Source organism: Acartia tonsa, chromosome 12 (genome assembly GCF_053477335.1).
Source record: "Acartia tonsa isolate MP-2025a chromosome 12, ASM5347733v1, whole genome shotgun sequence".
Lineage (NCBI taxonomy): Eukaryota > Metazoa > Arthropoda > Copepoda > Calanoida > Acartiidae > Acartia > Acartia tonsa.
This window is the reverse complement of record NC_137271.1, coordinates 18476772-18489396: the sequence shown is the minus strand read 5'-3', so window position 1 is coordinate 18489396 and position 12625 is coordinate 18476772. Positions and strand designations below refer to the sequence as shown.

General features: G+C 29.8%; 1 protein-coding gene across 1 annotated transcript in view; it reads left to right on the top strand.

The window, feature by feature from the left end:
* Positions 1–3714: 3714 nt before the first annotated feature.
* LOC145333227 (echotoxin-2-like) overlaps positions 3715–12625 on the top strand; it is a 53554-nt gene continuing 44643 nt past the window's right edge. Inside the window, exons 1-4 of the mRNA XM_080178367.1 lie at positions 3715–3764; positions 5858–5932; positions 7617–7704; positions 11952–12000. Of these exons, the coding sequence (XP_080034493.1) occupies positions 3760–3764; positions 5858–5932; positions 7617–7704; positions 11952–12000 (217 nt within the window). The 5' untranslated portion in view covers positions 3715–3759. The remainder of the gene's footprint in view (positions 3765–5857; positions 5933–7616; positions 7705–11951; positions 12001–12625) is intronic.

The window sequence follows — 12625 nt, the reverse complement described above, 5'->3', positions numbered from 1 at the left end:
CATCTTTTGTAAATTTCAATAAGCTTAATTTTTAATAGTTTTTTTTCTGTTATTATAAGGTGTACAAATGAAAAAAGCAAGGATGACAACATCCATAAAAGCGAAGCACTGAAACGGTAGGACAAACGGACATTAACACTTGTATAGTGTCAGAACTGAATAATCATAGTATAAATGTATAAGAGTCAAAGCAAAATTGTAAGTAAATTTGTTGAAAAACTGCTTGATTCAGGATAATGTTTATGGACATACTTACATTTTTAGGACTTGATTATAGAGTTGCTTCGCTTATTACATCATACTTTGTTGTCCCAGGAATCAATATACCAAAAATCAGATCAATCGGATGATTGGATCACATAAAAATTTGTTGTTAAAATAGTAAAAAATCAACATGTTTAAATTGGACGTACGGACATTTTGGTGATGATTATATAGTTGCTATGCTTTCTAAATCGTACCCAACTACTAAAGAAATCACCATGCAAAATTTGAAATCGATAGGACAATTCTAACAGGCCTAAATTAACGAAACAAATTAACAAAAGAATTAATAGATGTATAATTCAGACAACTACTTGGCCCTATTGTGTAATAGTGTTCCTGTTAGCAACCTAGGGAGCACTATGGGCAACTAAACTTAAACTAGAAATAAGGCAATTGACGATAAATTGATGCACATCCTCCATGAAGAATAAAATCAACAAAAGGCCCTTCCTGTATATAAATATCTTTTGGTTGAAAAGTTTTGAATTTGTACTTCAGTTAACGAATAAAGAGCGTATTTAAAAACTTTGGGTACCAGTGTAGTTTAATTTTTAATGTCCTCTCCCTCCCTTCCTAAACCTATGGTTGCAATATCCCAGGGATAAAGATATATTAATAGATGGTATAAAATTCTTTCTCGTATTCATTCGAATCTGGTGGATAGGAACCGGTTCTCATCCATACGAAAGAACTATGTCTAGCATCGTATTATATCCAGTTTTCTACGAATATAGAAATGTACAATCATAAGATTAAAACTAGTTTTTTTTAGCCGGTGTCTTCGGCACCGCGGGGCTAAAAAAAACTAGTTTTAATCTTATAATTGTACATTCTATATCCGCGGAAAGTCGTTTATAATACGATACGAGAAATAACTATTCTTTAATTTAAAGTTTTTATTTTTGTCTTTTGCAATACAAAATGTGGGTATAGTCCCTTTCGTGGCAACGCCTCTTATCGCATCGTCGTATTTTCACAGTAGCTTTCCCCCTATTTCTAGCCCCTGCGGAGCCAATTGCCTAACACTGCAGGGCAATCATCAAACCTAGCTTAACATAACCTAACCTAAAATAACCTCTCAAAAGCAACTACTATGATAATACGAAGAAACGCCCCTGAAGTGGCGTTGCCTCAAAAGGAATTGACCCCAAAATGTTTTTAAATGCCATATTAAGTTGATTTCAATGACTTAGTTTAAAGGTAAAAATGTCAATTTGTAGTTGGCAAGAAGAATGACTTTATTTGCATTAATCTATCCTTGTACCCCTGCAATATCCTGAATGAATCTGCTTATTGTTTCCCCAGGTTCAACATAAACTTTCCAGGTGTTCATCTGCTGCAGTAAAGACTATACCCTCCAGGGCCAGTATGGTATAATAGAAAGGATAAAATTATCGCGGATATTCAATAGATTTAATTTTCACCTTTCCCAGTGACTTTAAATGTGACTTTAGCAGTGTTTTTCAATCAATAATTGTCATGTTAAGTTGAAATGAAATGGATTAAATGTGCAATATTATAGAACACTTAATTTTAGTGTTTCTATTTAGTGAGTGTAACCATAAATCTATAAATATAACATTTAGCCCAATAACTACCTGGACCAAGTGGTGGAAATCTTTTTGTCAGCTAGCAAATTGATAACTGCTCTTTTGTTGTGACTTGCCTGTATAATTATTCCCAACGCTATTGGCTTATATTGAAAGATCCAGTTAAATGTCGACACATGATTCACGGGGTGGGAATATACAGTTATTTCACCTCTACTCCCTCTATTGTTTTACTCTAATCCAGTACAGGTGTGTGTCCATTTAAATATAAATTGTTTGTAAATGTTGCTGAATTGTAAGAATAGCAAGGTTTAAATTTAATAAATTTATATTGATGCTAGTTTCTTAGTTTTTTTATATTTTTGACAAACATAACATAACATAACTTTTATCAAACTAAGATACTGAAACAGTTTCTTTACAAGCCCAAGTAATCAGTTTTGAAATATCTATGTCATGGAAAACTAATAAAAATACTTTTTAAAAATATGAAAATTCTGGTATAAGTTCTAGTACAAGTGGTCTTTTGAAAGCTTCTAAACTGCAGATGCAATTGGATAATAAATGCTTTTCAGAAATACACCTACTGGCCATGCCATGTTATTAAGCCATTTTCTTGGAAAGATGGTCAAAAACACTACTAAAAATGAAGATTGACTTACTTATTGAAATTACTAATTTTCAATAGCTAGGCTATCAAAAAATCAATTTAAAAAATGCCATATCTTATACAAGTGATGATAGCATGTAAATATTTATATTTAAAAATTGCATTTCTTTCTGCATATTTTGTGTTATTTAATTGAAATATGTACATAATATTTTTCAAACAAGTGGAGAGATATCCAGAGATAAAAGAACAAGTAAACTGGATTAAACCGGTTCTCAGCCATACTGAAATAGAGTGTAGAGCATCGTATTAAAGACAATTTTCCACGAATATTAAAAAACCCATAAAATTAATACCAGTTTTGGTAGTCCAGGCCTTTGGCTCCTCGGGTCTAACCAAACTGGTTTTAATCTTTCATTTTAACATTTAAAAACTATTTGCCTCTTTTATTCCATGTTATAATTCACATAACTAAAGTAAAAGAATAGAGGGGGCACAAGCTACATGTAACTCTACAAAAGGGGCTTGGATGCTGTGCTGACTTTCAATTTGTTCTTCAATATCAGCTAGTAGCGTTTCAAATATAAACACAGCCAAGTGGCTACAAAAGAGTAGAAAGCAATTTACAAGCATACAGAAAGGTCTCCACCACTTGGGGCAGGTAGTTGTGCGGGTTATACATTTATTCTCTACTCACGTACATATTTTTTCATCAATTAAACATCCCTTTATTCATGGAAGACATTGCAACTTTATTTACTTTCAATGCAGAAAAAAATCAAAACCTGGAATGGCAACATCCAGGGAGGAATTTTTTAGAAATAATATTTCATTGGGACTTAATTTGTCAAATAAATCAGAGACCAAACTGGATTAATTTAACATATTTACTTCCACGCTCCAGCCAGAAATGTAAAAATTAAATCCGGACCGTTCCTTCTTGAATGAAAATGCGGAAAGATTTAAATAGGCCATTTTTTGCTACTACATTAAATAAATCATTGAAAATAAATTAGAAGTTGTGGAATTTTCAAATAGTTTATATGCCAAATTGAGTACTACAAAATATAAATAGGTATTTTTAATTTTAAGAGGTTAAATCACAAACAAAATATGAATTTTAAATATTTATTCAGAAATTACAAATTGTTTGGTGCAATTTTGCACTCTTCAGATATTAATGTAAAACTTAAGTTTAAAATAAATTAAAATTTAAAGGATTTTTACAAATATTTTGGAAGATTTTTTGTACATGTTTTTTTAAACTAAATTTTCTATTTCAGATTGTTTAAAGATGTGTTAATCAAAGATTATTAGAGCTATCTATTGGCTATGAGGTAAATATTGTTGAAATAAAAACATAGATAGATTAATAAATATACAGATAGATAAAAATATTAAGGGAGAGAAATGGGTGTATGTAATATATTATGAAAAATTATCGTCAATTTTTAACTTGCTAACATGGAACAGTAGGAGGGGAGGGATGGGGTAAAGCGGGTGGAATGTGTGTATCATTATGTTAGCCTGCTGCAAGTTTAACTTTTTTAGAGAACCTTAAACTCAGGTGTAAGATTCAAATAATATCAATTAAGGGAAAGAAATAATATGGGTAAATAGACAAATAGATAGTTTGATAGATGGATTTGTATATCAGTAAATAGATAAAAAGATAGATAGATAATAAGAGTTGATGATTAGAGAGACAAAGATACAAAAAGAGAATAATAATAAGAAATTTTGGAAATTATTTTAGATAGGTTGATTTGATAATTTTTTAGGTGAATTGATAAGATGATAGATAGATATATAGATTAATAAATATATTGAGAGATTAATAGATAAATATTCATATTGATAGACAGATAAATAGATAGGATAGTGATAGAGGGAGATAAAAGAAATAGAGAGAGGTTGATTTAACAATTTGTTCAGTAGATTAATAAAAAAGATAGATAGAGAGAAAAATTGATAAATAGATATTAATAGACCGAGAAAGAGTTAAAATAGGGAGAGAAGTAGATAAAAGGAAATAGAGAAAAGTTGATTTAATAATTTGGATAGTGAGCGAGATAAAAGAAATAAGAGAGAGATTAATTTTTTCTCTGAAATATTGTAAATCTAAAAAAATCATTTTTTCCAAATAAATGCTAAAAATAGTAACATTGTATTAATAAATTGACCAAGAAATATTTGTAATTTGTTTTCGATAAATTTTCTTCCAATAGTTCGCGGATTTATTTTCAATTTCTTAATGTTCAAATTATTGGATTTTCAGTTTGAATTAGCTTTTTGATTCATTCATTTCAAATCTTAATATAAAATATATGAATACATAGACAAATAAATAGAAAAATATAAGTAAATTAATAAAAATGAATGTACATATAGAGAGATAGATTTTTAATTAGACAGATGGGTAAACTTATAAGTGACAGATAGATACAGGGTGTCCCACGTAAACTGTTTTTTTTTAAACGCTTATTACTCCCTTAATATTTGAGCTATCTTCGTAAAATAAAAAGTATTTGGCAGCAAACTACTGACCATTTAATGATATAGTGATGAAAAATCCGCAAAGTTAACAGATCAAAATCTACAAGGTAATACATAACAGGCTGATTTTAGTGAATATAAGACTAATCCACAAGAAAAATATGCCTTAGTTAACTTTTAAAGCAGCTGGTGGTCAAACGGTGGATCACAAAGACTTACTCTGACATTATAAGAACTGGCATTGTAGTCTAATTAAACATTCTGGTATATTTAAGGTTCTTGTGTGCATTTAAAGCGAGCTCACATGAAAAATTAACAAAGAAGATCAATATTATGCCTATTTTTACATATTGTTAACTTATATTACACTTCAGATTCTTGAATATTGAGAATTTCTAGTATGCCATGTCAAGATTGTTCTATTTTTGTGCTTAGAAAGTCTGAGCGACCAGCAATTTGGACCCAAACTAATCTTAAAGTTCACAAAGCAAATATTTTCTTGTGGGTTAGTCTAAATTCAATAAAATGAACCTCTTATGTAATACCTCGTAGATTTTTTCCTGTTTATTTTGTGGATTTTTCATCATTATCCTATAAAATGGTCAGTAGTAGGCTGTCAAACACTTTTTATTTTCCTAAGATAGCTCAAATATTAAGGGAGTAATAAGCGTTTAAAAAAAAAACAGTTTACGTGGGACACCCTGTAGATTAATATAAGAGACAGGCAGACAAATTCTTTATATTTATTTAAAAATAGATTTTAGAAGCAGCTTAAAGTTCTTGATAAAAAATGACGTCATACAATACAATTGACCAAAGGCCAGTAAACATTTTACGATTTGTTAACTCAAATGTATACTGGCCTATCAATGGTCATTTGTGTTGTTTGACGTCATTTTTTTATTAAACACTATAAGCTGTTTCTAAATTTTAGTATGGAGCGATTACTGATTTTATTCGTGGTCTTTCTCAGCACCTTGGCATATGATGATCAGTATCTACAATATTTGTAAGTATTTTGTAGCGAAGCTACTCTATATATGAATATTATCTGTACGTCCATATCAACAGATGGATAAATTGTAGGTTTTTAATAATGAATTTAATCTATTAGTATTACCAAAGATTTAGTTGAGTTATCCTCTTAGGAATTTTTCTTTCAATTAGAATTTTTTAAACAAGATTTTTTTTAATAATAGGTTAGGTCAGGTTATATTGCTAGGTGGCCAAGCTCCCGCGGCTAGGGAGGCTAGGTGACCGAGAGCTGGGGCCATGGTCATTACTTTGTCGAAGGGGGCTTGCCTACCAATTAAAATGTATACTGGCCTGTCATTGGTAATTCAGTCTGTGTACTGGCCCATCATTGTTTATTTGTATTGTATGCCGTCATTTTTATAGGCACTATAAAGAGCTTCGCTACAAAAAAAATAATCTGTATATCTAAAGTAAATATTCACTAAAATAAAAAAAAGACTGTTGATTGAAGACAATTTGTTTAAATTAGGATCAATAATTTAAAGATTATAATCATTTATGATAATTACACTATTTAAATTACTAGCGGCTACACCCCTAGAAGCCTCTGGGGGCATGATTGGAGTCGGAAAAATCGACCTCATCCCATTTAAAATTTGAGTTTCAAAAAAGTTTTTAAAAATATTTTTTTGGAGGGGAGGGGGGTGAAGACACCCTCTCCAAAAATAGTTAAAAACCTTTCCAGGACCTATAAGAAGCTTCACTGTAATGGAGAACAATATCGGTTCAGCTGTTAGCGAGATACTTTAGGACAAACAAAAAACGCTTACTACTTTATATAATAGGATAATATTAATGTTATGGTTTAAAGTGAATTATTTTTTTAATAGTTTCCCCAGTAAAAAGCAATTTAAAATAGCGTCGGAAATTTACAGTGATTTCTAATTTTATTAAAAGTTTAAAAATCACATGGGAATTATAACAAAGGTTATCAAATATGTTATTCTGTACCTCTAATATAAATAAGTCCTTAGAACCAGCTTATTTCTATTCAGGGAGGAAGGAGATTTTGGACTGCTTTTTACACTAATCCCCAAAGTTTTCTAATAACGTTTTCTTATTCGTTGTTTTAACGACCTTGTTGACTTTTATTGAATTTTAATTGGTTGGTTCATTTAGTTTTACGTTTTAACCACTACAGAGTTTTGTAATTTTGTGTATCATCATTGAAGATGTACATCATTTTATCGGCTATTGTCTTATCCCTTTTATCTCTGATTTCTATTGTCTGACATCAGTGAATAGATTTTAGAAGACAATAAAGTAATTTAGAAAGTATCTTCTAAAAGATTAGGTTTTGTGGAAAATTTTAAATAATCACGTTGCTACTTTGATATTTTACTAGGGGCACTTTTAAGGTGGGAGTGGAATTTAATAGCCAAATTTTTTATTTTAGATTCGAAAAGAAAAAGCAAAAAACAAAAAATTTTAATTTAATTTTTCAATGAATTTTTTTGAGGGGTGGGGTAATTTTTTCTAGGGACTATTTCTCTTGAGAGGGTCCTTCCAAGGTGTTAAATAATTAAGACTATTCTAAAAGGCCTAAATAAAGAAATTTATCTACATTAGTTCAAAGTATATTTTTTATGATTTACATTTTCGAGTATTTTCTTTAAGAACATTCGAAGATTTTTTTACAGTTTAATTGTGTATTATAGATTGACAAACAGATATATGCTGAACGAAGGTCTCTCCCTCAATGGAACTAATCTACATCATCTTAGATGGGGGAAGTCCCAACATAAGGTAGATAGATAGATAGATGGATGAATAGATAGATACATAGATTAATAGAGAGATAGATAGACACATAGATAGATAAATAGATAGATAAATAGATAGATAAATAGATTGATAAATAGATAGATAGATAGATAAATAGATAGATAAATAGATAGATAAATAGATAGATAAATAGACAGATAAATAGATAGATAAATAGATAGATAGATAAATTTTAAGATAAATAGGTAGATAAATAGAAAGATAAATAGATAGATATAGTTATAAATAGAGAGATGGATAGATGGATGGATGGATAGATAGATAGATAAATAGAGAGATAGATAGATGGATGGATAGATAGATAGGTCTCTCCCTCAATGGAACTAATCTACATCATCTTAGATGGGGGAAGTCCCAACATAAGGTAGATAGATAGATAGATGGATGAATAGATAGATACATAGATTAATAGAGAGATAGATAGACACATAGATAGATAAATAGATAGATAAATAGATAGATAAATAGATTGATAAATAGATAGATAAATAGATAGATAAATAGATAGATAAATAGATAGATAAATAGACAGATAAATAGATAGATAAATAGATAGATAGATAAATTTTAAGATAAATAGGTAGATAAATAGAAAGATAAATAGATAGATATAGTTATAAATAGAGAGATGGATAGATGGATGGATGGATAGATAGATAGATAAATAGAGAGATAGATAGATGGATGGATAGATAGATAGATAGATAGATAAATAGATAGATAGATAAATAGATAGATATAAATATAAATAGAGAGATAGATAGATGGATAGATATATATATAGATAGATGAATAGATAGATATATAGATAAATAGAGAGATAGATAGATGGATGGATAGATAGATAGATAGATAGATATATAGATAAACAGATAGATATATAGATAAACAGATAGATACATTGATAGGTAAATAGATAGATATAAAGATAAATAAAGAGATAGATAGATAAATAGATATTTTTTTATACGTGAATCTAAGGTGATTGGTTGACTGCAACCACCCTTTTTTAAGTGCCTCTAAAAGCATCTAGAGAGGGTTTAGCCGTTACATTAAAGTGAAATCAATTTGTAGAAATAATAATAAACAATTATAAAACTCAATTTTTCTTATTATGTAACAAAATTATTAAATATTAAAAGTTTTAAATTTGATATTTTGTTATGAAGTTTTGGTGACAATATTTTTCAAAACAAATTCTTTCGCCAAACATATTATTATATTATCAAGAACAATTATATGCATTAATAACAAAACCAAATTAAATTATATTTCTAGAAAAAAAATTTTGTAACAATTCTGTAGTTTAATATATCAGAAATGTAAACTGTATTTATATTTAAATTTGAGGCATATTTGGGAAATATAAGTATGAATGCGAATTGTCGAGCAATAGCGGCTTTTTGCAAGCAAGGGAGGGTGGGTACATTTGACTGTACCCAAAGTTTTCACATTCACAAGGGAAAAGTTGTCGTCAATTTTGCTTGCTAATACGGACCTCATTTATTGCGTAGTTCGTACATCCAGTAAGAGGGAATTAGATGGGATGAAGGGAATGGATGATGGGCATCGTTATTTTAACCATCTGCGAGCATCACTTTATTTGCATTTTGAAAAAATCATTTCAAATCAACTTTTCTTGTTTATAACAAGCTATATATGTGGGTCAACAATTTTAAAATAAGATGTTATTTTTTTCAATGACCTAAAAAGAAATATAATTCACATCAAAGAAATGTTGGTAGTTTCCCTTTTACATTTTTGTGGATCACTGAACCCCTCCTTTTATTTCAACTTTGAAAACCATTCTGGGAACTTTTACCTTTCGGTGTTCTAACGATGCGTCATAACTAAAGAAGTTATGCAAAATTTTAACTGCTGATTTGTCAGATGTACGATAATTATAGTTTAGATTAGGGAGTTGCCTTGGCCAACCAGGGTCTTTCAGACAAAGGTTGTATAATCAAAATCTCTTACTATACAAATTACCCGGATGTTTGGACAGAAAAGAATAGATTGGCTACCCTTAGGTATCCTTGGTTGTTGGACCTGTCATGGAGGTAAAATAAAATCTTCTATTACTTTTGTACAAGCAAATCTTGAAAAATAATCCACTAACCATTTGAGGGATGTTATTTAGATATTAGTTTGATCTAATTTTAAATCTTATAATATATTTGGATTAAGCCCAGGGAACTTAAGGGATAGGACAATTAACGATATATTTTTATACATCCCCAATGATTTTAAACAAAATTAGCCCTTCTGTAGACTACATTATGGGTAGAAAAGTTTGGACACTTAGTTTGGAACGAATAAGTTATCATAGTTGTAAACACTTTGGTGGTTACAAAAGAAAGGAAAGGAAATTAGTCCATCTATTTATCTATGCAAACATCCATTTATCTATCCATCCATCTACATATCCATCCATCCATCCATCCATCCATCTTCAAATCCATGTATCCATCCATCTATCCATCCATCTATCTATTTATTCATCTATCCATCTATCCATCCATCCATTCATTCATCCATCTATCCAACTTTCCATCTATCCATCCATCCATCCATCTATTCATCCATCCATCCATACATCTATCCATCCATCCATCTATCCATATATTCATCCATCCATCTATCCTTCCATCTATCCTTCCATCTATCCATCCATCTATCATCCATCTATCTCTATATGTCTAACTATTAAGTTTATTAAATAGATTATCTTAATTATAATTGATATAACATATTACCTATAAATCTATCTGTCTAAATATCTATCTATATCTGTTTAAACAGCAGACAAACTATCTCTATATGTCTAACTATTATGTTTATTAGATTATGTTGATTATACTTAATATAACCTAATTAGATACTTCTGTATTCTCTACACGGGTGTGTAGTTATATTCTACTAGAAAGTTAATGAGGGAGAGAGTATCCCACCACCTTTTAATTAAGACAAAGCAAAAATGTTTGTGATTATGGGGGGTGACTTCTCTTGAATGGGAGAGGGTACCCTCCCCAAAATAGAAAAAAAACATTTTTGTAAATGTAGATAGAATAGTCATATCGGTCCCTAAGGTAGCGAGAACTTTTAGTACAGACATATAAACATCCTGTTACATTTAGATGATAATTAAACAGTCATTAAAGTTAGTCAGTTTGTTTTTCATGTCTGCTTTTATTAATCTATGTACTTTTTATCCTATGTTACGGTTTTGTTTTGTTTTCAAAAGTATATTAAAAGAAATTTATTGCAAAATATGTACTGTTAACTATAAGTACATTTGTTGATATTTATAGTTTTTTTCTATATAGCTTAATTTTGACTTATTGGACAATAAAGTATATGGTTAATTCCTCTCCCTGTAAACAATTACATAGATAAACGAACTAAACTTACTAATGTTTATAGTTTTTTAAACTTATAAATAGATTATAACACTCTAAAACTGGGGGGGGGGAGGATAAAAAAATAATCGCCTAAGGAGGCAGCTTATAATGCCAATAAAAATGAAGTCATACAATCCAAACGACCAATGAAAGGCCCGTATACATTGTATAGAACAATCGTAAAATCTATATTTGCCTGTTATTGGTCATTTTTATAGGCAATATAAGCTGCATGCTAAGTTGTGTGGGCATATACAATTACACAATTCTGTAGCCTCAATCTGATTTTTTATTAGACTTATTAATACAAATAAAAATAGGGATAAAATGGATAAGTCAAATGGCGATATTTTGACATATAACCTCAATGATAAAGGAAGTCTTCTTTAGAGTATAATTATTAGTTGAACAGTTTATACTATAACTATCCAGTCAAGATTTAAAAGAACCTAAAGTTTTTGAGCCAGCGAATAAGAGATCGTGTTCATAACACTTTGAGTACTACATAGAATAGTTGGATCATGGAAAGAAAACGAAGTATTGGTTTTTGTCTTATTCTCACACTAGGTTAGGTTAGGTTAGGTAAATTTTAAAGATTGCCCCACAGGGTCATGAAATTGGCCCCGCAGAATTAGAGCTTCCCGTGGAGGCTAGAAATAGGATAAAAGCTATTGAGAAAATACGACGAAACCTGCTACTTAATTTTCTTTCCATGATCCTTATAGTTTAAAGTATATTGACCCTTACCTTTCTGGGAAAAAAACTACGTCTTAGGGGCCTAAAAATTATGTAAATTAAATTTTTTAGGTGCGAACTATTCTCAACATTGAAAACTGGTCAAGATTTCCTTTACTAGGTAACATAGTTTTTAAAGCAAGGCTTTTCTAAAATTAAGGTCGGCCTTTACGTCCGTCCGTAAAAGATACATCATATCGTCATATAAGCATGCCAGAATTGTCTTATCGATTTCAAACTTAGCAGGATGATTTTTAGTATAGAAAGCGTAGCAAGTTGCAACTCTATAATTCTTACCATAAAGTCCGTTGCATATCTACTGTGAATTCTATAAATGTAAGTATTTCCACAATACATATTCTTTAATAAAGTAAATGTATGATAAAATTATAATGAATATTAGTTTTTTATTCGTAAAATATGTTCAATAATGAATGTGTTGTTTCTCTATATTTGTTAACGTTCGTTTGTATGCTTTGATAATCTTCTTTTCCTATGTATATTGTCATCCCTGTTTTAATAATAACATACATAACAGTAGACAAAAAGTCTTATTATAGATATTTTTAGGTTATTTTTACCATATTTTTCGTAATTTTATCTTGTTACATTTATTTTGAGGTTATTACTCCATTTTTGACTCGTAAACATGATTATTTTTGTTTTTCAAATATTACCAAAGACAAAAAAAATAGGATGACAATATTCGTAAAAGCGAAGCTCTGAACAGTAGGACAAACGAATAT